At 46.6% G+C, this 25111-nt stretch overlaps 1 protein-coding gene across 3 annotated transcripts in view; it reads right to left on the bottom strand.

Annotated features, from left to right (window-relative positions):
• Window positions 1-18634, bottom strand: part of LOC138757740 (protein phosphatase 3 catalytic subunit alpha) — a 427419-nt gene extending 408785 nt beyond the window's left edge. Inside the window, exon 1 of one of the 3 annotated variants that reach the window (XM_069925516.1) lies at window positions 18395-18634. In XM_069925516.1, the coding sequence (XP_069781617.1) occupies window positions 18395-18446 (52 nt within the window). In that variant the 5' untranslated portion in view covers window positions 18447-18634. The remainder of the gene's footprint in view (window positions 1-18394) is intronic. The other 2 variants (XM_069925514.1, XM_069925513.1) reach the window with 2 other exon arrangements.
• Between the last annotated feature and the right edge of the window lie 6477 nt (window positions 18635-25111).

Genomic DNA, 25111 nt, shown 5'->3' with positions numbered 1-25111 from the left:
TTATGCTTACTTTGAAGAGGAGAAATCAATGATATCTATGAAAATCACTGCAAAAGCTGGTGTCCCTGTGATATGATAGGCATATTGGTGGAGATGAACCTATCATCAGATCAGCCATGATCTCATTGAATGGCAGAGCAGGCTTGACAGGCCAGATGGTCTACTCTTGCTCTTACAACTCATGTTCTTATCTGTCTTGAAGGCCAACACCAAAACATCCTTCAAGAGAACCTCAAGACATCAGGCCCCAATTGCACACATGTCAGGGTATGAAAAATCTAACTAAGTGGACATTTTCAATCTCTCACTGCTGCAGTCAGAGAATCCCACCTGCTTCAAAAGGGCATAAATCATCCCCATACCCAAGAACACCTGCAAGAGGTAGATCCAGCTGCAGCTCCTGACAGACCAAGGAACTGGAGCTGTATGAACTCCAGATCATTTGGGAGACAGAGGGCTTCAGGGAGAAAGTCACCCTCAAATGTCAGGGGACAGTAGTTGACTGACTGTTAGGAGAAGGAAAGAAAACAGTACAGAGCACCCCTGTGGTCATTCCCCTCAAAGTATACCTTTTTTTGAGGGGGTGGGGGAGAAGATGATTTACCAGGGACAAATTACAATGGTCCCGTCTGGCACAGAATCTGGCCTTTCAACTCAGAAAGGGAGAAGAGGAGAGTCTTAGGGGATTCATTAGACAAACAGATCAGAGATTTGTGAACAAGAACGAAGCTCCCAAATGGTACGTTGACTCCTAGGTGCCAGGTACAGAGGCGTCTCTGATCAAGTCCTCATCATTCTCAAGTGGGAAGGTGAGCAGCCCGCTATCATAATCCACGTTGGTGCCAATGACAGATAGGCGTAGGGATCAGGTCCTGAGAGCAGTGGGCAAACTACTAGAGAAGATTTTCATGGACAGGATTTACAAGCACTTAGTACAGTATTCTCAGGGATAGTCAGCATGGCTTTGTGAAGGGAAGGTCTTGCCTCACAAGCCTATTTGAGTTTTTTGAAGAGATAACAAAAGAAATTGATGAAGATAGGGTGGTCGATGAAGTGTATATGGATTTTATTAAGACATTTGACAAGGCCGCCCATGAGACTCGTTTAGAAAGTCATGAGATGCATGGAACCTTGTGTGTGGATTCAAAATTAGCTTTTAGTGGACAGGAAGTATTCTGCCTGGAGCTCAGGAACCAGTGGAGTTCCACAGGGATCTGTTCTGGAATTCCCCAATCTTTGTGAATTTTATAAGTAACCTGGAGGAAGATGTAGGGGGATGGGTCAGTAAGTTTGCAGACAATATGAAAGTTGGAAGAGTTGTACACCATGTAGAAGAATATTGTAGGTTACAACAGGATATAGACAGAATGCAGAGTTAGGCAGAAAAGTGGCAGATGGAGTTCAATCCAGATAAGTGTGAGGTGATGCATTTTGGAAGGTCAAACCTGAAGGCAGAGTACATGGTTAATGGTAGAATGGTAGAATACTTAATAGTGTTGAAAAATAGAGGGATCTTGGGGTGCAAATCTATAGATCTCTCAAGGTTGCTACACAGGTTGATAGGATAGTTAATAGTTGATAAGATATGATGCTAAGCTTCATTAACAAGATTATGAGAAGCATAGAAAAGGTCGACAGCCAGAACTTTTTTTTACAAGGCTGGACTAGCAAACACTAGAGGATATCTGTAAAAAGTGAAGGGAGGATGGTTTAGGGAGACATCAAGGGCATTTCTTTTTAATGTTGTGAAGGCTTGGAATATATTGCCAGGGGTGGTGGAGGCTGGAACAATAAAGAGCATTTACAAGGCTCTCAGAGAGGCACATGGATGAAAGAAAAATAGAGTTATGAGATTGGGAGGGTTAAGGTTTTTTTAAAATAGGTCGGCACAACATCATGGGCCAAAGGGCCTGGACTGTGCTGTAATGTTCTATTTTGTATATTCTCCCCATGTCTACATGGGTTTCCACCAGGTGTTCAGGTTTCCTCTCACCCTTCAAAAAAGAATGGTTTGTAGGTTCATTGGTATATTTGGGGGGGGGGCACAGGCTTGTGGGCCAGAGGAGCATGTTACCTTGTTGAACGTTTACATTTAAAATTTAAATTCACATAAACTAGCCTTGGCCCAGCAATGATTTGTTTAACATTTTACCCCAAACAGCCTTAAAACTCCCCAATGAACATAATTAACCATGAGCCTTTATTTTATGTAACAGTTTCCAAATTGTACTACATCAAATGGCTCTTTTATCAGTGTTGCTTGTCAGTGTTTGGTCACTCCAAAGCTTGGCACATCTATCCAGAAACAAAGGAAAATCACACTGATGCGATTGGAGTTCCTATTTTATTAAAAGGTTAGTAATATAATGGGACTTGCCACATTATAATCATAGCCAACTTCTAAAGTTACTGAAATCGATCAACCAACAGAAAAATCAATCCAATGCCTTCATCCCAATTTAAGAATATCTGTATTCCACCAGTGAGCTTGTCCATATAACCATATAACCACTTACAGCACAGAACAGGCCAGTTCGGCCCTACTAGTCCATGCCGTAACAAATCCCCACCCTCCTAGTCCCACTGACCAGCACCTAGTCCATACCCCTCCAGTCCTATCCTTGTAACTATCTAGTCTTTCCTTAAATGTAACCAATGATCCCGCCTTGACCACGTCTGTCGGAAGCTCATTCCACATCCCCACCATCCTTTGCGTAAAGAAATTTCCCCTCATGTTCCCCTTATAATTTTCCCCCTTCAATCTTAAACCATGCCCTCTAGTTTGAATCTCCCCCACTCTTAATTGAAAAAGCCTATCCACATTTACTCTGTCTGTCCCCTTTACATATCTGTCAATCTTGTCACCATAAATGTGGCTCAAATACACATCTTCAGATTACCTAGAGATTGTCTCCATTTTTATTTTGAATAGCATAACATCAAGAATCTGATATCTACTGTACATCAAATCACACATGACTGCCTAACATCTGCTTATTACAAGTCACACATCATAAGAACGTGGGTTGCCACTGACTTGCACTAGTTCCAAGAGCAATCCCTTCACCAATATTTCCTTGTAATTTATCTCTCTCTCATACACACACTCATTAGCATCCCTTTTCCTCCCTGTCTCAGGTGAATGAAAATCTAGCTGCAACAAGCAGAACCACTGGGTTGTTTACCAGTTACAAGCTATGTAAAAGTTTGTTATTAAATACAATCAACTCCTTAATTACAAGGCAACACATCAAAACATACAAAATAGAGTATTTGGATTAAAAAAATATATCAAAAGAGCTATGGCAATTGGGGATTCATTGATTAGGAGAGCAGATAGGAGGTTTGGTGAATGAGATCGAAGCTCCCAGATGGTATATTGCCTCCCAAATGCAGGCCCAGGTATATCTCTGACTTGAGTACATAGCATTCTTTGGGGGGGGTGGGGGGCTGTTTAGAGGCACTCGGTAGGGTTCCCCCCCGAGTCCTTTATTTAATTTGGCCTTGGAGCCTTATAAGCAAACGATTTATTAGCTTATATTTCTGATCCTGTGTTTTATGCTGTCCCTACTTACTGAATTGAATAGTTTTTCAAGATATAAATTAAATCTTTATAAAGGTGAACTTTTTCATATTAATATTCAGGAGTATCTATACGATCAAATGCCCTTTAAAGTTGTTAAGAACCAATTTATTTATTTGGGTATTAAAGTTACTAGAAATTTTAAGGATCTGGATAAATATAATTATCTTCCCTTGATACAGTTCACAAAACAAATGCTTTCCAGATGGTCTCCAATGGTGCCATCATCAGTTGATCGTATTATCGCAATTAAAGTGATAATTTTACCAAACTTTTTATATACATTTCAAGCAGTAGTACCTTCCTTCATCACCAAAATATTTTATGACAAAGTAGACTCTAAGATATTTTCTTACATTTGGAATAATAAAAATCCTAAATTGAGCAAACCTTTATTGCAGAAACAAAAGAAAGACAGAAGAATGGCTCTCCCCTAATTCTAGATTTTATTTTTGGACTATTAATATCTGATATATTACATTTTGGATTTATTATCAGATGTACATATAACCATATATATGACCATATATAACCACTTACAGCACAGTGAATGTTCTTTATGGATAGATGTGGAGAGGAATTCAATTGGGGAGTACCCATTGGCCTCATTGCTGGGAGTTTCTCTACCCTTTACATCACACATGTCAAAATTTGGCCCGCGATATAATTATATTTGGCCCGCAAGATCATATCAAAAATGTATTAGAGGTGGCCAGCTGGCCACCACGCAAGTATAGCGCATGCACAGTAACCTCTGTGTCCCAGAGTGAGAGAGAGAGAAAAATCCTGGTCCTTGAAAAGTAGTGGTGGGTGATTTTATAAACATGCTGTCATGTCCCCCCGCCCACCCCCCCACCGCAGCGCGGCCTGGCCGGTGTCAGGGGAAGCCAAGGCCGCTTCCCAGCGCCCGTAAGCCCAGTGGCACAGCGTTTCTTGGAGCAGCAGATGGAGTCGGGACGCCGGAGGGAAGATTGGGGCTCCCCGCCGGGCAATGGGGGCGCCGGCCACCCTGCGCCTTCCCACCGGACCAGCGGCGGGTGCCCGGAGTACACGTGGAGAGCGAGGCTGGTCGGGCAGGTGGGCTGGATCGGGATTAGCCACGCTCACCTGCTCCTCCACCACTGACCGGGATCCCAGCGCAGTACTGAGCGCAGAGACTGCCCTGGAAAGGTCCTGGGACACCGGCACGGAAAGAAAAGGGGGATCCGGGAGAAACACAGCAGGTCAAAGGGGGGTACGAGAGAAACTCAGCAGGTCAAGGGGGAGGGGTCCGGGAGAAACTCAGCAGGTCAAGGGGAGGGGGTCCGGGAGAAACTCAGCAGGTCAAGGGAGGTCCGGGAGAAACTCAGCAGGTCAAGGGAGGTCCGGGAGAAACTCAGCAGGTCAAGGGGGGTCCGGGAGAAACTCAGCAGGTCAAAGGGGGTGCGGGAGAAATTCAGCAGGTCAAGAGAGGTCCGGGAGAAACTCAGCAGGTCAAGAGAGGTCCGGGAGAAACTCAGCAGGTCAAGAGAGGTCCGGGAGAAACTCAGCAGGTCAAGGTGGGTCCGGGAGAAACTCAGCAGGTCAAGGGGGGTGCAGGAGAAGCTCAGCAGGTCAAGGGGGGTCCAGCAGAAACTCAACAGGTCAAGGGGGGTCCGGGAGAAACTCAGCAGGTCAAGGGGGGTTCGGGAGAAACTCAGCAGGTCAAGGGGGATCCAGCAGAAACTCAACAGGTCAAGGGGGATCCAGCAGAAACTCAACAGGTCAAGGGGGATCCAGCAGAAACTCAACAGGTCAAGGGGGATCCAGCAGAAACTCAACAGGTCAAGGGGGGTCCAGCAGAAACTCAACAGGTCAAGGGGGGTCCAGCAGAAACTCAACAGGTCAAGGGGGGTCCAGCAGAAACTCAACAGGTCAAGGGGGGTCCAGCAGAAACTCAACAGGTCAAGGGGGGTCCAGCAGAAACTCAACAGGTCAAGGGGGGTCCAGCAGAAACTCAACAGGTCAAGGGGGGTCCAGCAGAAACTCAACAGGTCAAGGGGGGTCCAGCAGAAACTCAACAGGTCAAGGGGGGTCCAGCAGAAACTCAACAGGTCAAGGGGGGTCCAGCAGAAACTCAACAGGTCAAGGGGGGTCCAGCAGAAACTCAACAGGTCAAGGGGGGTCCAGCAGAAACTCAACAGGTCAAGGGGGGTCCAGCAGAAACTCAACAGGTCAAGGGGGGTCCAGCAGAAACTCAACAGGTCAAGGGGGGTCCAGCAGAAACTCAACAGGTCAAGGGGGGTCCAGCAGAAACTCAACAGGTCAAGGGGGGTCCAGCAGAAACTCAACAGGTCAAGGGGGGTCCAGCACAAACTCAACAGGTCAAGAGGGGTCCAGCACAAACTCAACAGGTCAAGGGGGGTCCGGGAGAAACTCAGCAGGTCAAGGGGGGTCTGGCAGAAACTCAAGGGGGGCCTGACCTCGCCAGGACCGTTGCCCACTCCCCCTCCCTGCCGCAGGCCGACCCGCGACTCACGGTGACAGGGACGCTGATCCGCCGAGATGCCGCCCTGCAGCGAGAGCCGATGCCCCCGCACTGTCGTTGTCCAACCCGATCACCCGCAAACCCCGCCCTCCCGCACACAGGCCTGAGTAAGGATTATGAACTTTAATCTCAGGATAAAACGATCTTCCAATAGTTTCATGTCACAGTGATAAATATATTCCTGGTTAAAAATGGTCCTGCACCTGGATACAAGCTCATTAGGCATAAAACTTGAAAAGTGTGTAAATCAAAGGATATCTGTACCAATGGAAAAAGGGCATGGCAAATAACCCTGCTAGAGTTCATCCCCACAATCAATCACCCATTTGATTGTTTCAGGAATCATGTTATTCTCCCACATTCTCAATAGCCCTCAGATTTTACTATTCGACAGCACGCTAGCAACATTTGACAAATCCTCTATAGAGAAATATTATTTATTGAATATTTTATTTCTCATTTGTTAATGCTTCTGGAAAGAGTTTATCCAAAACTATTATTAAACATTTATTTTAATAAGAAAAAGTTTAACATTACATATGTTGAAAGAAGAGAAAACATGCAGATGTTGTTGAAAATTTTCAATAAAAATTGAGTTCGGCCCTCGACTTAGTCCAAGTTTTTAATTTTGGCCCTCCGTGAATTTGAGTTTGACACCCCTACTTTACATTATCCAGAATTAACAGACAAGATCTTAACCCAGTTCTTAAGCATACAATAAGGTTTTGGTTCCAGTTTCGTTAATTTTTTTGAGCTTAATAATTTTGTTTTTTTTAGTAAAATACATCTTAATTTCTATTTGATTGATCAGTCCTTTTCAAAATGGAAAACTAAGGGAGTAATAACCTTTTCAGACCAATTTGCAGGAAACTACTTCATGTCTTTCAATCAGCTAGCAGATAAATATGATTTTAGCAAGCCACAATTTTTTAGGTATTTGCAAATTAGGGACTTTCTGCGGACTTCCAAATTATCCTTCTGCTTACTCATCTAATATGATAGACACCCTTTTTCAGGTGTATCCACTTCAAAAAGGGTTAATAGCTACAATATATAATTGGTTACTTAACTTGCGACTGATATCCAATGATAATATTAAAGGTGCTTGGGAATTGGAATTCCAAGAATTGCTTCCGGTTGATCAGTGGGATCATATTTTTCAATTAGTAAATACTTCATCAATTTGTGCCCATCATTAGGGACCGTCCATGTATTTTTTTTTAATTGAGACTGCTCACAATCATACATTCAGCTTCAAAAAGAAAACTTCAGCTTGATAACTAAACTTCTCAAATCATAGTAATATCCTTGTAAATCCTTTTTGCTATCACATCCAATAATTTAATTCCAGCTTAACCTCTTGGCTAACAGAAGTATTCTTAGCAATAACTGTATCCCCTCCCTTAAATGCCCTTCCTCAATGTTCTGCCTCACATTCCATTTACCACTTTTTGTTATCTAAAGTCTAGCTGAAGTTTCTTCCCTTCCAATCTTTCAACCAATTTGTATCATTGCAACCTTCTTAATCATTGCTCCTAGATTCACGTCCAAAGTATTGATGCACAATTAAAATTCTGCCTGCCTTATGGAATGGTCAACTAAATCTATACTGAACTCCCCCCAAAAACATCATGACCAATCCACATTTTTTTTTTTAATTTTAATCTGGGCATTTCTAACTTTAAATTGCATACCCAATAAAGATTCAGCCGACTTGTCTACCACACAGTCTGTATCAGGGTGTGAAAGAAAGATGGACCCAATGAAGGACGGAGGTCTCGCCACTGTTGTAACATTGGGAAACAATGCCCTCCACACAGTAACATCCCACATCACAAATATGATAGTGTCCAGATAATCCAATTCACATCCAATCTGCATTAAATGTTCAAGAAATGTAATCACCTCTAGCGAGGATTTCAGCAGCCAGGATTTTCCTCCTCCTTGCTACCTTGTCCTCTCCATTTGTACAGCTTAAAATATGCATGGCAAGTTTGATCACCTAGTAGGCAATTAACTAACATAAATCAACCAACATAGTCAGAAACAATCAAAACTAAATGAGAAAGTTATGCATTTTGTTTCCCCAGAGTTACATAAATGATGCTGTACAACCTTTCCTACTTATGCCCCATTTCTGGCCACATTCCATGGCATTACATTCAGGATACTTTATTCAAAATGAAACTCTCACATCGCTACAGCCTTCTCCTAGCCATACAACTCCAAGATCTCCATTTTCTGAATTCTGCTCTCTCTCTCTCTCTCTCTCTCTCTCTCTCTCTCTCTCTCTCTCTCTCTCTCTCTCTCTCTCTCTCTCTCTCTCTCTCTCTATATGTATATAAATAAATTAAATCACTCCAGCTTTGCTTTGCTCCTGCACATTCAGCTACCTTGACCCTAAACATCTCAATCCTCTTTCCCAAGCTTTTGGTCACCAGGCTTACCATGTGACGACTTTTATTTGATGATGCTTGTAAATTGCCCTTCACTATGTTAAACCTCTATAAATGCATTTCTTGCTCTGGTACTAGATTCAACCTTCTTTCAATGAACATGCTTGTAATAGTTATAAGGTACCTTTAATTTACCAAAGAATGTCGCAGGATACTGCTCAAATGCATTACAAAATAAAAGTAGATTTGACAAGAGAAGTTGCCATGGTTACAACCAGGACTGAAAACAAGCCAATGGCTTTTCTGCAAGCAATCCCAAGAGGCGTTAAGGAAAGCATTTCAGATCAGGTTCACTGTGTCACAGACGTGTTTTAAACTCCTGTTCCACGTGCACCCAAGTACACAAATAGGGAAGAGGAAGGGGCATGACAAAAAAAAATCATAATCAATGTGTACAACACAAGTTCACACCATTTTCAACCACTTGCTGTGATGTTAAAATAAAAAGAGAAAATCATTGCATACCTTTGATTTGAAATTAATGACTATACTACCATGCAACATTATCAACATGTGATGGCCCACTCATGTTTAATCTGCAACATATTCACAGAATTTTGAAACTATATTACTGGCAAATGGATTAAAATAGTTCCATTTTAAATTGATCTTAAAATAAACAATTTAAATAAGCAAGTTTTTTGTACGCAGTTACATGTGAAACTATACACATACAACACAAGCGTAACAACAGAGCTGCCACTTTCTGTACACCTCATTAATACCAACCTTCTCTCCAAACAATAACCTTGCCTTCAAATGTCCTCTAAAAGATTCCAGTTCAGAAGGTTAGTCTAGTTTGGAGGAGGGAAATGGTTTCCCAGGCAATCATAATCATTAAATGCATTGTACACAAGGATCTCCATGTCATAAGGGTAGAAGCTATCATGTAAAGCAAGGTTTTTACTATGCGATTATGATGGATTTACAGCAAGGAAGATATTGGTGGATTATAATCTAACGATTAAGCAATTATATTAAACCCTGTAGGGATTTGTGGAACCAGCCAACAAACCCAGTCAGGTACAAAAGGACTATACACGGGGATCCTTACAGACATCTTCAACAGGTCACTGCAGCAGCCCATTGCCCCTATGGGTTTCAAGGCAGCCACCATCATACTGGTACCAAAGAGGGTGATAGTAACCGGCCTCAATGACTACCACCACCAAGTAGCACTGACTTCCACCATTATGAAATGCTTTGAGGGTCTAGTGATGGACCGTACCAAACCATACATGACAGAGACACTGGACCCATTTCAAGTCGCTTATAGACAAAACTGTTCCACCAATGAATCCGTACCCTTGACCCTTTACTTTGTCCTGACCCACCTGGAGAACGTCACCTCACATGCCAGAAGTAAAACATGAAAATCTGTAGACACCTTAGTTGAAGTAAAAATACATAATGCCATAGAAACTCAGCAGGTCAAACAAAGGTAAAAATACATAACCAATGTTTTGGTCCCCACCACAGCACATCAAGCCACTTTCTCCAACGCCATCTTCAACCTCATCACCTCTGGTCACCTCCCTCCTACAGCCAGCCACCAACCCCACACTGCTCATTTGCATCTTCCACACAGGATGCACAAACCTAACCATTTGGGGTGACCCATTGTTTCTGCTTGTTCTTGACCCACCGAACTAGTTTCATCTTACCTTGTCTATCTTTTCTCCCTTGGTCTAACCCCTCCTCACAATACCTCACATGCCCTCCACCTCTTCAATGATTTCAGATTCCCTGAACTGGACTGTCTCATCTTCATGATGGATGTCCAATCAATTTATACCTCCATCACCCATAGAGAAAGTCTTAAAGCACTTGGCTTCTTTCTGGACCAGAGACCTGACCAGTCACCCTCTACCACTACCCTCTCCTGCCTGGCAGAACTTGTCCTCATTCTAAACAACTTCTCCTTTAACTCGTCTCACTTCCTCCAAATCAAAGGAGTAGTCACGAGTACCCGCATGGGTCCCAGGTATGCCTACCTCTTTGTGGGCTTTGAGGAGCAATCTGCAAGCCTACACAAGCAAGAACCCTCAACTCTTTATCTAGTATATTGATGAGTACATCAGAGCTGCCTCATGCACCCGCGATGAGCTTGTCAACTTCATCCAATTTGCAGTCAACTTATTCCCTAATCTCAAACTCACCTGATCCATCTCCAACAACAGTCTCCCCTTCCTGAATCTCTCTGTCTCCATCTTGGGTGACAAGATTTCTACAGACATTACAAGCCCACTAACTACCACAACTACCTTAACTACATTTACTCACATCCTGTTCCCTGCAAGGATTCCATCCCCTTCTCAATTTCTCCGTCTCTGCCATATCTGTTCCCAAGATGAGATCTTCCATTCCAGATCTTCCGAAATGTCTGCCTTCTTCCATAAATGTGGTTTTCCCTCCACCACCATCAACTCAGCCCTCACCCGCTTCTCCTCCATTTCCCACATCTGCCCTGGCCCTCCCAGCCCTAGATGCAACTTCCACCCCATCAGCTTCCATATCCAACAATATTATTTCTGGTAGAATTTCCGGCACTTACAACAGGATCCCAATACCAGACACACCTTCCCCTCTCTGCCTTCTATAGGGACCACTCCCTCCGTGATTCCCTCATGCACCCATCCATCCCCACCAATCGCGCCCCCCCCCCACCACCACCTGGCCACAGGACATGCCATACTTGTGTCCACACCTCCCCATCACCACAATCAGGGACCCTAAACAGGCCTTTCAAGTGAAGCAACACTTCACTTGTATCTGCAGGACTGATTTACTGCATCAATTTGTGGCTTTCTCTATATCCGAGTGTTATGAGCCCAGAGGACCCCAAAACCCAACAGCAATAGGTATTCACCAAGACAAATGGTTACCAAAAGTTGCTTTTAATTATCTTTAAACATGAAAACAGAATCACACTTTAACAAATCACTATTGACTTAACTAACCTAACTTAACCCCCTTCAAATTCTAAGCACAGGTGTATGTAATGTGTGTGTTAGTTCAGAAAAGTTATTTGATTCGCAGTCCAATCTCACTTCTCATTCCTCCAAGTTCACTATTTGCAGGCAATTCTTATACTGTGCACAGAATTTAACATTTATAAAATTCACCAGGCTTTGGTGTGAAAGGTAAATGGTTACTGCTCAGGAAAGTTCTTATCGGTTTTCAGAGAGACAGTTGTTGTACATTGACACCCACAAATGATTCCTTTTTTAATCAATGTCTTGCCGAAGAAACTTTCCCCCTCAGGGATCTCCAGATAATAACCTCTTTCTTTCAGGTCACCACAGAGTTCCTTTTTGTTTTTCTTATTCCAAGTGAAACATTAGGCAGCCAGTCCTCTCCTCTTGCATGAACCACAAGGGCTTTGATCAAGCTGAACTAAGCACTCACAACCAGTCTTCCAAATGGGGTTTTCCACAAGCTTGCCAGCTAGTCCTTTTACAGTTGCTGCTATTAACTGTAAAATTGTAGAAATGATCTCTGTCTCTTTCTCGCTCTCTGAGAGAAAGCCTGTATGACTCTCTATGGTTGGAAAACCACATGATCCTCTTAGAACAGCAAGTTCCCCTCCAATCTGCAGCTCAGAGAAGCTCTTTCATCTGTTGCCTTTTTGTAAACAACAATCCATTAGTGAAGTCTCTTAGCACTCTCCAAAGCTTTTGCAAAGACTGTTGGCCCCAACATGTCTAGCATGTGCAGAACTCCAGTATTTTAAATAATATCTGTTTTAAAGTGTTTGTATGTGACCTACACTAAAAAACCTTTCCCAATTTTTCTCCCAAAAACATATCTATATACTGTCACAGGAGAGACTGCATGCGGATTGGGAGATCACTTCGCTGAGCACCTTCACTCTGTCCGAAAGAGTGACAGAGACCTCCCAGTAGCCAACCATTTCAGTTGTTTGTCCATGGCCTTATGTACTATCCCATCAAGACACTCTCAAATTGGAGTAACAACACCTGATTTTCCATCTTGGCACTCTCCAACCATCAACTTTTCTGGTTTCTGCTAACTTGCTCTCCTTCCCCCCCCCCCACCTTTCCAGTTCTCATCCCTACGTTCCCCCTCCCTTCACAAAGCCATCCTTCCTTCTCCCCTTGAATCGCTGCTGTCCCCTCCCTCCCTTCTCCACCTATCACCTCCTGCCTTTGTGACCACACCTCCCCCTTTATTCTCTTGCTAGGATGCCTGCATTATTTTCCCAATACCTTAATGAAGGGCTCAAGCCCAAAACATTGGTTATGAATTTTTACCTTTGCTATATAAAAGAGACTGTTTTACCAGGTTAGTGATCATTGACTTCAGCTCTGTGTTTAATACAATCATACCCCAGAGGCTGGTGGAAAAGTGGTCCTCACTGGGACGCAATACCCCTCTCTGCAACTGGATTCTGGACTTCCTATCATAAAGGCCACAGTATGTCCAGGTTGGCAGCAGAAGATCAAGCTCCATCACGCTGAGCTCTGCCATACCTCAGGGCTGTGTTCAGCCTGCCCCTGTTCATTCTATTCATACACAACTATAATGCCAGATCCAGCTCCAACAGTCATCAAATTTGTAGATGACAGTAGTTGGCCTCATCAGCAACAACATCAAATCACACTACAGATATGAAGAAGAAAATCTTGTGAAATGTACAAATCTTAACCTGAATCTTAACATGGACAAGACAAAGGAGATAATCATGGACTTCAGGAAGACCAAGACGACCACCTTCCACAACACCTTACTAGCTCAGGAGTGGAGAGTAGAGATCACCAAGTTCCTCGAAGTCCACTTAAGAACTGTCCATCTCATTGGTCAGGAAGTGCAACAGAAACATACCTGGTCAGGTACAGCTGAGGTGGGCAAGACTCCCAGCCACCATTCTATCAACTTTCTACAGGTCTATCAAGAGCATCCTGGCTGGCTGCATCATAGTATAGTACAGGTTGCTGTAGAGCATTGGATTGGAAGTCAATTCATTGGACCATAAAAGCAACAGAGAGAATCATTGACCTCCCACCCATTGATGTGATTTAATCATATAATCATATAACCGTTTACTGCACAGAAACAGGCCATGTCGGCCCTTCAAGTCCATACCGGCTCACTTGAACAACTCCACTAGCTCCTCCGCAAAAATATCATTTTCATGTACATATCTTTGCCATTTGGACCTGAGCTATACAGACAGTTATTGGGAGGAGAAGCTGCAGCAGGTGTAGAACTTTACTGGGATCATTATTTAGAGGGCTCGTAAAGTCAGTGAGGACCCTTACCATCCTGTGCACAGCATCTTCAAACTACTCCCATTGGGAAAGAGATATAGAAGTATTAGAGCTAGAACAACCAGACTGAGGAGCAGCTTCTTCCCACGGACAGTGAGACGGCTAAATGACTGATGAACTGCTAAAAGTCTCCGTGGCGCTATTATTTATTAATAATATTTATTTTAAACATTGTACTGTACTTGTCTTATGTGTGTTTGCACTGTGGACCGAAGAAAGCTGTTTGTCACGTTGTACTCATACAATCAGATAATAAATGAACTTAGTAGGGAGAAGATTTGGTCAGCAGAGCTCTGAAAATGGCCACATGTCATTTGTGTTTGGGGAAGGCAGCAATTCTTAATTGTTTAAACAAGGATGTCGCCAGTTATAAGAGACATGACAGCAGGTTTGCCTGTTGCTCAGCGGGGAAGTCTTGGCTGGCTTGTGCTTCATTCAAGGTGCAGTACAGTTACAACCCAATAGACAGGCAAGACACGCAATACAATTTTCTTTTTAAACAATTCAGTTCTATTGTGGTCTAATTAAAAATTGTGAACACCTCCACTGAGAAGAAAGCATATGAGGGAGCCAACTACGTATCGAACTATGCAGTCAGTGTCTGTGATCTACATTTCACATCGTCAGTTAACCTACATCGCAAGCTACTGAATAAAGTGGTTTAGCCAAGTCTCCCAGGCACAACATGACCCACAACCTAACATATATTTAAACATTTCCAAGAGGTTTAATGAAGAAATTAGTAAGTTTTCTTTTACTCTGGGAAATGTGTATTGCTAACAAGGTCATTAACACCATACCTATTTCCCTGAAGGTGGCCCTTCTTGAACATTGCAGTGCAGCAGAGGATATGGCCACGCACAATTTATATTTTGTGGCTGCCTTCACAAATGAGGGAGGAAAGCTAAGGACTGAGGTAAGAAGACTGAGTGTCAAATTTTGGATAGAATAAATAGTAAATGAGGAAATATCAAGTGAGCTGGCACCCTAAAAAGTAGATATATTGACAGACTCAGGTGAAATATGTACAAGGCTGTTACAAGCTTGACTGCACAGGCTTTGAATACCCCCATCAGCCAAAGGAGTTGGAACAGGGTTTTACAGGACTTTGTACATTTTATTAAAAAATGGAAGCACAAAGCAATAGCTAAAACAGTTAACGTCTCAAGAACTTATTGGAATAAATTAAAGGAACAGTATAACCCTTCACTTAGAAAGGCACAGATTAAATAAGGGAAAGTCGGGTCCAAAATACTGTATTATCAATGGATGGTTAATGAGCAATGCCTCTGATGTGATCCATATAAGTTTTTTTTTAAAAACAAGACCCCATTCAAAGTGAAAGCCTTTGAAAGAATGGCATAGTTTACAAAATATGGCTTATTGGGCAAGAGCGAATGGGTACTTTTGTAGCTTATGGACTTGTGTTTGAATCAGATCCCAACTCAGTACTTTATCCAGGTCAGGATAATTGATCCAAATTACCAGTACACAAATAGCATAGGTAAGATTATTACGTTATGCCGTGCTGATTACAAGACCCCAGCAGTTACAGGGTTCCTTCTCTTGCACAGTTCCTCAACTTCAACTTTATTTTTCTCAATGTCTTATCCTAATGGAAATATTTAACGTAACAGTATTTTAACCTACAAATCAGGTTTGCATCTTTGTCTCAACAACAGCCCAACATCACAGGATAACAATGTTGCAAAAAATTGTACCACTTACTTTGTAAACCATATTTGAGGAATTAATTATGATCAGTAGGCCTCACACTCAGCAAGCATGCATGGTTTAAAGTTCCACTCGCTTTCAACATAAAAATAGAAACTGTTGTACTAAAGTGGAGGATCTGAATGAGGCGTTAAATCCTCTAAAGTGGATATAAAAATCCTTCGGAACTTTAAAAAGATGAGTTTTCCTGGGCAACATTAATGCCTCAAGCAAAATCATTACAGAACAAATGATCCATACAAGCTTATAATGCTGTTTGTGGGAGATTGTTGTGTGCAAGCCTTGTTCACACTACAACAGTGACAAGTAACACCCCATTAAGAAAGGCACTCTGGGAACGCAAAGGTCATGACAACTTCTGGTGGGATTCCTTCCCTGCCTGACACAGCTGCTTTCACCAGCGTCCAAATTCTGTGCTCACTGTCTGACCAGACAAGACTGTCCTCACCTGGTTATCGACACCCATCCAACAACTAACAATGTACATCCACCTCCTGCTAATTCACCTTGAAATTCTCCAGATCAGAGATCCAAACTCAGACAGTTAATTCATTTAAAGAATGACCTGATGTGATATCATCAACTCTGCCAGACCCTGTAATTTTTGTTATGGAAACCAATTAATATAATTCCAACACAGCATCTTAAGCACATAGAGGTTGTGCCCTGGAAACACAAGGGGAAACCGAACCCCACTTTCATTTCATTAAATGATTTAAAACTGAGGACACTATCAAAAAAAAGTGAAGTAATTCAGGTGGCCAGAGGGGGAGGATGGGACACACGCCAGCAGAACGAGAAAGAGGGGCAGTCAGGCGAGAGGGAATGGTATATCAGGATGCAGCGAGGCACTGCAGGCACCAGTGCTGCAGTGAAGGGTTGCCCAAGGGATGGATGGGAAAGGATGGTGGACACCCACGCTAGGAGGGAAAGAGGGTGCAATTGCCTGGGGAGGGGAGAGTAGGTGGGTGAGAGGAGAGTAGGTGGGTGAGAGGGGAGTGCCCTCGCCTGGGGGTGGGGAGGGTTATTGATAGCGCCCTCATCAGGCAGGAGGAAAAGGGGGAAACTGGAGTGCCCTTGCCAGTGGGGGGGGGGGGTGACAGCATGGGGGGACTGGGGACTGGGGAGAGGGAAAAAGAGGGGAGCGCCCTCACCAGGGGGGGGTGACAGCATGGGGGGACTGGGGAGAAGGAGAAAGAGGGGACCGCCCTTGCCTGGGGGGGGGGAAGAGGGAGAAAGAAGAGAGCGCCCTCGCCGGGGAGGGGGGGAGCGCCCTCGCCGGGGAGGGGGGGAGCGCCCTCGCCGGGGAGGGGGGGGAGCGCCCTCGCCGGGGAGGGGGGGAGCGCCCTCGCCGGGGAGGGGGGGAGCGCCCTCGCCGGGGAGGGGGGGAGCGCCCTCGCCGGGGAGGGGGGGAGCGCCCTCGCCGGGGAGGGGGGGGAGCGCCCTCGCCGGGGAGGGGGGGGAGCGCCCTCGCCGGGGAGGGGGGGAGCGCCCTCGCCGGGGAGGGGGGGAGCGCCCTCGCCGGGGAGGGGGGGGAGCGCCCTCGCCGGGGAGGGGGGGAGCGCCCTCGCCGGGGAGGGGGGGAGCGCCCTCGCCGGGGAGGGGGGGAGCGCCCTCGCCGGGGAGGGGGGGAGCGCCCTCGCCGGGGAGGGGGGGAGCGCCCTCGCCGGGGAGGGGGGGAGCGCCCTCGCCGGGGAGGGGGGGAGCGCCCTCGCCGGGGAGGGGGGGGAGCGCCCTCGCCGGGGAGGGGGGGGGGCGCCCTCGCCGGGGAGGGGGGGAGCGCCCTCGCCGGGGAGGGGGGGGAGCGCCCTCGCCGGGGAGGGGGGGAGCGCCCTCGCCGGGGAGGGGGGGGAGCGCCCTCGCCGGGGAGGGGGGGGAGCGCCCTCGCCGGGGAGGGGGGGGAGCGCCCTCGCCGGGGAGGGGGGGAGCGCCCTCGCCGGGGAGGGGGGGAGCGCCCTCGCCGGGGAGGGGGGGGAGGGGGGGAGCGCCCTCGCCGGGGAGGGGGGGAGGGGGGGAGCGCCCTCGCCGGGGAGGGGGGGAGCGCCCTCGCCGGGGAGGGGGGGAGCGCCCTCGCCGGGGAGGGGGGGAGCGCCCTCGCCGGGGAGGGGGGGAGCGCCCTCGCCGGGGAGGGGGGGAGCGCCCTCGCCGGGGAGGGGGGGAGCGCCCTCGCCGGGGAGGGGGGAGCACTAGGGGAGCGCCCTCGCCGGGGAGGGGCGAGCACTAGGGGAGCGCCCTCGCCGGGGAGGGGGGAGCACTAGGGGAGCGCCCTCGCCGGGGAGGGGGGAGCACTAGGGGAGCGCCCTCGCCGGGTAGGGGGGGAGCACTAGGGGAGCGCCCTCGCCGGGTAGGGGGGGAGCACTAGGGGCGCGCCCTCGCCCGGGAGGGGGGCACCAGAGGAGCGCACCAGAGGAGCGCCCTCGCCGGGGGCGGGGGTACTAGGGGGCGGGGACAGGGGAGCGCCCTCGCCTGTAGGCCGCCTCTACCCCGCAACCCGGAGGGGCCCCACTGGTGGCGGGGAGGGTTGGGAGTCCGCCTCCAACTCGGCAAGCGGGGAGCCCGCCTGCTAACCGGCACAGCGAAGACACGGCTGAAAACTAGGCGGAATGGTGCCGATTGCGGGGGCGGGGTGCGGCCCCAGCCGGGCTCACGGCCTCCGGCGGTAATAGGAGACCCTGCCATGACGACCCAGCTGCAATCGTGCCGGGCACGACAGTCCGACGCGCGATCCTCCGCCCCCTCCCGGTGCCGCTGCTCGGGCTCCTGATCAGCCCCCGCCACCTCGCTCCCCGCGCGGCCCATGGAGAGATGGCCGGCGCCGACTCACATTTCACCGTCCGCTCCGTGGTCGGGTGTTGCTTGGGGTCCTTCTCGGACATTTCCGTACGCCGGTCCGATCCGCGGCGGATGAGCGGCTCCGGGAGAAACGGGGCAGGAAACACTCTCCGCACCAGTTCAGTGCCAGCCCGCCACCGCTCCGCCCAGCGCTCGCACACTAACCGCAAGGGCGTAGAGCACGGCGACAGCGCAGCCCGCCCCTGAGCTCAGCCCCGCCTCCCGTGCCCGCGCTCCTCGTGCCCGCCTTCCGTCGCCAGGCCCCGCCCTATTCCAGTCCTTGTCTCAGGATCTGCCGGCCTCTCGGCACCGCCGCACATTCAGCTTTCCATAGACAGTTCCATCACCGTCCGCAACCCTGCACACACTGTGGGGGTCCCACCCTCAACCAGAGCTCTGCCCCCTGCTGTGGCCCACCCTCCCACATAGCCCCGCCCTTTGCATGGCCCGCCCTCCAGCATGGCTCCACACCCTGCCATGGCCCTGACCCCAAGAATGACTGTGAACTTCTATGCTCACATTTCCTCCCTAGATGCCCCCGGCCCCACTTTCTACCATGTCCATGCCTCTTGTCCCACCCTATTGGCCAGCTGAAGTTTTGCTTTTTTTTTTAGTTGGGGGAGGAGCTACAGCATTTTTTTTTATTTTAAATTTAGACATTCAGCTCGGTAGCAGGCCATTTCGTCGCATGAGTCTGTGCCACCCAATTTACACCCCATTAACTGGTATGTTTTGAATGGTGGGAGGAAATCAGAGTCCCTGGAGAAAACCCACGCAGATATGGGAAGAAGACACCGTGGGATTCAAACCCTAGTCCCAATCGCTGGTGCTGTAAAGGCATTGCACTATGACAACCATGCTGCCCTTTGTGGGGTGGGGGGATGGTTTATTGAATGCACCCATGGATGTGAGATCTGCAGAATACAGCCCTTTGTCTGGGATTCTGCAGTATGGACTCTTGGATGTGGGGTTTGTGTTATGCATTAACTGGGTGTGAGGTTTGCAGAATGTTGGACTGAGTGTGGGGTCTGCAGAATTATCCCAGTGTTGGGGAGGTAGCAGCACAGAAGCCTGCAAGTTTGATTGCTGTAGGTATAACTCAGGGAGTGGAGTTATGGCCACTGATTTGAAGGGTAGGTGGGCCAGTAGAAATGATTGCTGCCCTTGGAAGAGCTCCTTGATATAAATAGTTCCTTATTCTTCCAGGGAAACTATATCTTTCAATTCTCAGGTGCATTATGTAATAAAATGTTCCAGGACTCCATCAAATTAAAATTGGGGCCTTGTCTAGGCAGGTGAGTGAAGGGAGGATTCTGGAGGTTTGGTGGGCTTGAGATGGTCCTACCAGCTCCGGTCTGGATTTAGGTTGGGGACAATCAAACTGCTCATTTGCTTGTAAATAGATTTTTTGAAGTTGCACCAATTAAGGTGTTTGTCAAAGGCAACAAATATGTTGTTAGGAAGTTAACAATATGAATCTAGAGGCCCAACCAATTAACCTTTACCACCATTCTCCCTACTTAACTTTTCTCACATTGAATAATTTATCTGAAGAAAGGCTCAGGCCTGAAATGTCAACTGCCTCTTGCATTAACTGCATGCTGCATGACTTGCTGAGTTTCTCCAGCACTTTGTGTACTACATTTCTCCTCAGTCCCTTCTTACCTGCTCCTACATATCAACTGTGGGAACTTGCCTGAGTATTTGAGTGATATGTGGAACAGAGCTACTCTAGCCTTCTCCCTCAACCAGCTCACTGATACATTGTTGCTACTTCCTGCCCTCACACAGAACTGGAACATCTGATTAGTTTAACTGTCAGTTTCCACCCTGCTTATCTTCTCACCACCCAACTATGCCCTTCCCTTTCTGGATCTTTCCATCTCTGTCCCAGGTTAGCAATAGACCTCTTATAGACTCCCAACTCTCTTTATTTCCACCCTAACTCCTGTAAACACTGCATTCCATGTTCACAGTCCCTTGTGAATCTGCTCTGCATACTGATGGCTCTGAGATATCTTACTTCAATTCTCCCTGAACAGTGACATTCCTCGACCTTGGTGACAGCAGCTCATCTAATGCCCATCCATCTGCTCTCTCCCCTTTCCCACTGGGCAGACCATGGTCTGATTTCTCATCTTCCATCATAGTGAACTTTGCATTCAACTGATCATCTTTCATTTTTCTACCACCTTCAATCATTTGCCACTAACAGGCTATTTTTACAGTCTCCTGCTCTTTTCACAAATTCCTGCTCTGCTCAACAACTTCCACCAACTACTAATGAACCTTTCTTATGCTAAACACTTCGTCTTTTTCCATTTTCCCACCATCCAGATCTTCCAGCTGAGCCAGCCCTTCTTCCAATTGCTGCAACTAAACCCAGAGTAGGTAGTGAGAGAATCACAAAAACTGCCAATTAAAGGAGAACAAAGAGAAGCTGGAGGGATTCAATGGGTCAGACACTATACAAGGGGAGAAATGGCCAGTCAACATGTTGAGTCAAGATGTTTTGGGAGCACCTGTGCCTGATTCATGAGGTAACCGAGCTTCCAGTTGCCTATCACTTACATTCTCTCATCTGTTCCCATTCTGACCCCTCTAATCATGTTCTCCTGTACTGTTACAATGAGGCCAATATTGGGAAAGGACCTCATTGGCACACTGGGGCACTTTACAGCTTGTGGATGTATCAAATTCAACAAGTTTGAATAACTCACTCTCTCTGTATCAGGAATGGCCACTTCATCCAACTCTAGTACAGACCCAGCTGGTCTCTCTCCACCTGCACAGTCTGACCTGCAGGGCTTTTCCTACAGGTTTGGCATCTTCCTTTGCATTCTTTCTTTCTAAGAGGCCAACTAACCAACCTCTCTAAACAACTAACTACAGGCTTCACCAATTGTCTTTTACCAGAGCAATCCTGTCCTCTCCTAATCAGAACTCAAGAAGACAAGAGACCACCTAGCACCTCCACCCTGCCCCAACATTCAATGTGATCATGGCTGATCTGTGCAGTCTCAACTCCTCTTGTGCCGGTTCCTTAAAACCTCAATTCATCCATCCTTCAGCCATTCATGTCTCTCATCCTTGAATATATCCAATGATCTGGCCTTCACCTCCACCGGTCCAAGAACTCCAAAGATTCTACAAAAGAAACTTCTATGCATATCAGTTTTAAATGACCAGCATCTGACTTTGTATTATATCCCTTTGTTCATGACTCCCCCACCAGGGTAAACCTTCCAACATCTACCTTTGTAGGAACTTGTATGTTTGCATAAGATTGCTTCTCATTCCTCTGAACTCTAAGGAATACAGAAGCTCCATACCAGCACCTCCCTATCTGCCTGTGACTCTTGCTCCTTCCCTATTCAAACTGTTGCGTGTGTGTGCAGAAGACAACCCTCTTATCCAGGAGATAACCTGGAGAATCTCCAATGATATTATACTCTTTCTTAAATAATGGGACAAAAATTGTGCCCAGTATTCCAGGTGAGGCCTCACTAATGATCACAGATCCTTCAACTCCAGCATTTTTACACTGAAGCCCAACATGCCCTTTGTCTTCTTAAGTACTTGTTGGCCATGCATGTTAACTCTTGTCTCAAGCACCCACATCTCCCAACTTCAGTCACTTGAAGTCTCTCTTTAGATCATAATTCATTGGATTCTTCTCACTGAAATGTGTGACACCTTATATTTCATTTCCTCCTTGAGGATATTGATGTAGGTATTGTGGTAAACAATTAATCTGATCCCTGAGGTACTCCACTAATGATATGCCCACAACCTGTGAAGGACCCACTTATTCCAACCTCAGAAATATTCTCTGTACTCTTCCTACCTCTCCAGCTCTAACAAGATTTTTAATTTCAAGTTCCTCTCTCTATGTGTGCAGTCTGACCTGTTGAGTACAAACTGGTTTTATTTATGGCATTGGGAAACTGCTTTAATTCCATGAGTTGTGGTCATTTAAACCTACCACCTAAAAGGGTGAACTTCCAGTGATATTTCAAACTGAAATTCATCCTTTTAGGTGATAGGTTTGTGGCACTGCTGGAGCTGCTACAACGGCAGCACTGCCACTCCTGCGGGCCCACAGAGAGCAGAGAGAGAGAACAGTGCTCCTCCACGAGATTCTACCACCCAGTCCAAATACTAATGGCTCTGTACAGGGTTTGAATGGCCTGTTAAAGGAGCCAACAGCGTTTTTAATTTAAAATTCTGCTACTGTGGAGTCTGGGCCCAAGGTGGCAGTGCCTGTTTTCAGCAGAAGCCTGAAAGGGTTACAGACTCCGGGAAAGAAGAGGACTGGTGCAGGGCACCAAACAAATGGAGAAGCCACCCCTGTTTGAAAAGGAGATGACCCCACAACATGGTGCCCATCGTGGCAGACCAGGGAGGAGCTCGGAGGCTGAAGAACAGACAGGCTTTTGGCGACTTGGCAAGCTGAAAGTGACGTGAGATCAAAGGACCCACACTAGGCTACGGATTGCTGGAGGCTGGCTCAAGACTGGCTGAAGGAGTAGCAGGTATCAGAAATGGGATGTGAGAGGGTGCCAAGGATGCTGAAGGTTTCCTGATCATGTCAGAGATTTGGATCTGGAGCTTGGGTTGCCGATGGTTCGGACTGATGTCTATACAGCTGTGGAAGCTGCAGGAGTGCTGAAGGCGAATCCATGGACACTCAGTGACTTTTAAAGGACACTCTTTTGCTTCTCTTTCTCTGATTATAAGGAGCACTGGACAATTTCTGCTAATGGAGAATCTTTGTTTGCAGCAGGAGCTGGAAGCGGATGGGGAGATACTGGTACAGTGGGCTTCATCTGTGCTCTTTGATTCCATGAGTAGTATTTATTCACACAGCGGTGGTATCACTGGTAAAAATTCCAATTCACATCAGGGTGAGATTAATTAGGTTAATTCATAGAAACACAACACAACCCACACTTCTAACTGTGCAAAGACATTTAGGAATTTGCCAACAATATTCTCTTAAGGATCTCAAGATGTATCACAGGAAGCTATTTAAGAAAACATTAGACAGGTAAGGACCCAGGAAGAACAGGGCAGAGGACCAAAGAAGATCTTTATTGGTAACCACATCTTTATTTTGGATGAGATGTAAAACCAGGAACATTGTCCACTCAGTGTTTCCAGAACTCTCTGGGCCCTGTGGTGGTGGTGTGTCCTGTGCTCCAGAACCCTCTGGGCTCTCTGCTGATGTGTCCAGTGGCTCTGTGATGGTCTGAAATGCAATCAAATCTCTCAGTTCAGGAGAAGTTATGGATGAACAGTGAGCGTTAGCCTTCATAGTGTCTCTTTGATAAAATACTAATGGTTCACCAGTATTTTGAATTAAAGAGCAGCGAGTATATTCTTTGTGTTTACGTACCCACGGAGAGCAATTGCCTCGCTAGAAACAATGTCTCAGCCACTTCATCATACAGTAGTACCTAGGGAGAGGCAATGTCTCCCCTTAGGGTTAGGATAGTGATTCTAATTGGTGAGGCTCCCTCCCTGACAGGACCATTCCTCACCTTGCCCTTGGTACTCTTTTGAACAACTGTCTGAGGTTGGATCAAACCAATGGTAAAACTATTCCCTCTGGAACGGCTGTCCTCCACCCCTCCCAGCCTGATGCCCTTGTCCTAGTTCTCACCCAGTCAAATTTATATTTGTTCCCACTCAGGCTCTCAATCCTTTCTCAGTTTTCCCTTCCCTTTCTTGGTAACCTCCTTCACAGTTTCCTCACTCTAGTTCCACTGCTCCAGACCTGCAGGTCCTGCTTGAAGTTCACCTCTTAGCTTCCCTTCTACTGACCTCTTTGAGGGAAACTGTATTCACCTCTCTCCAGTCTCTTCTGTGTCTTGGGGCCAGGTTTCGGCTAGAGATGCTCCCTGCTGTGTTTCACTATGTTATGTGCAAAATGCAAGTGTAAAATGTTACAGATAAGTTTCAAATGAGGCCCTGCAGAGAACCTCTTAATGATGATATGTGAGCACCAATGCTGACCAAGGCATCATCAAGGCATTTCTTTTTCAGTTGTATTGTAGGCAAAGAATCATTTGCTTTAACATCTCACAATCAATATGAGATCACATACTCAGAAATTTGGTACTTGAGGATGAGAGAGGGCACAGCTTGTCACAGAAGTGGCTGATTCCAAGTTAGAGACTGGATATCTTCAGACCAAGAGAATGACAGGATCGCTCAAAGACCATCGCCTCCACCTGTCTCAAGGTAACATCACACAGGGCACTGTGACTTCCAAAAAACTGCAGCAAGAAACCTCTGAGTTCAGTCAGCCTTGCAGTCGAAGCATTGAAATGCCTGGCCAAATCTGTCCGAAGAACAACAGGGAAAGGACTCAGGGAGGAAGGCACATGTTCAGGCAAGCTCTCTGTTGATTGCTCAGAAGATTTGACCCTTCCACTGGAAACAAACATGGGACCCCACTCAGGACCATCTTCTGAGGACCCGCCCACTGGGGAGCCTTCATTGGGAGATCATTTATCAGGGATTCTTTAGCAGGAGATCCTTTCCACATGGTGTCACATGGTGTCAGTGAGTTGAGAGTTTAACTCTGCTTCTCTTTCCACAAATACTATTCAATCCCTTATTTCTGGCAATTTCTCTTTCACTTAGGATTTCAGCCTCAGCGATATTCAGTTCTTCCATTTCAAAAGCCTTCCAATTTATTAAA

The sequence above is a fragment of the Narcine bancroftii genome, chromosome 3 (assembly GCF_036971445.1).
Source record: "Narcine bancroftii isolate sNarBan1 chromosome 3, sNarBan1.hap1, whole genome shotgun sequence".
Taxonomy (NCBI): domain Eukaryota; kingdom Metazoa; phylum Chordata; class Chondrichthyes; order Torpediniformes; family Narcinidae; genus Narcine; species Narcine bancroftii.
Note: the sequence above shows the minus strand (reverse complement) of the source record. Positions and strands in the feature narration are given on the sequence as shown.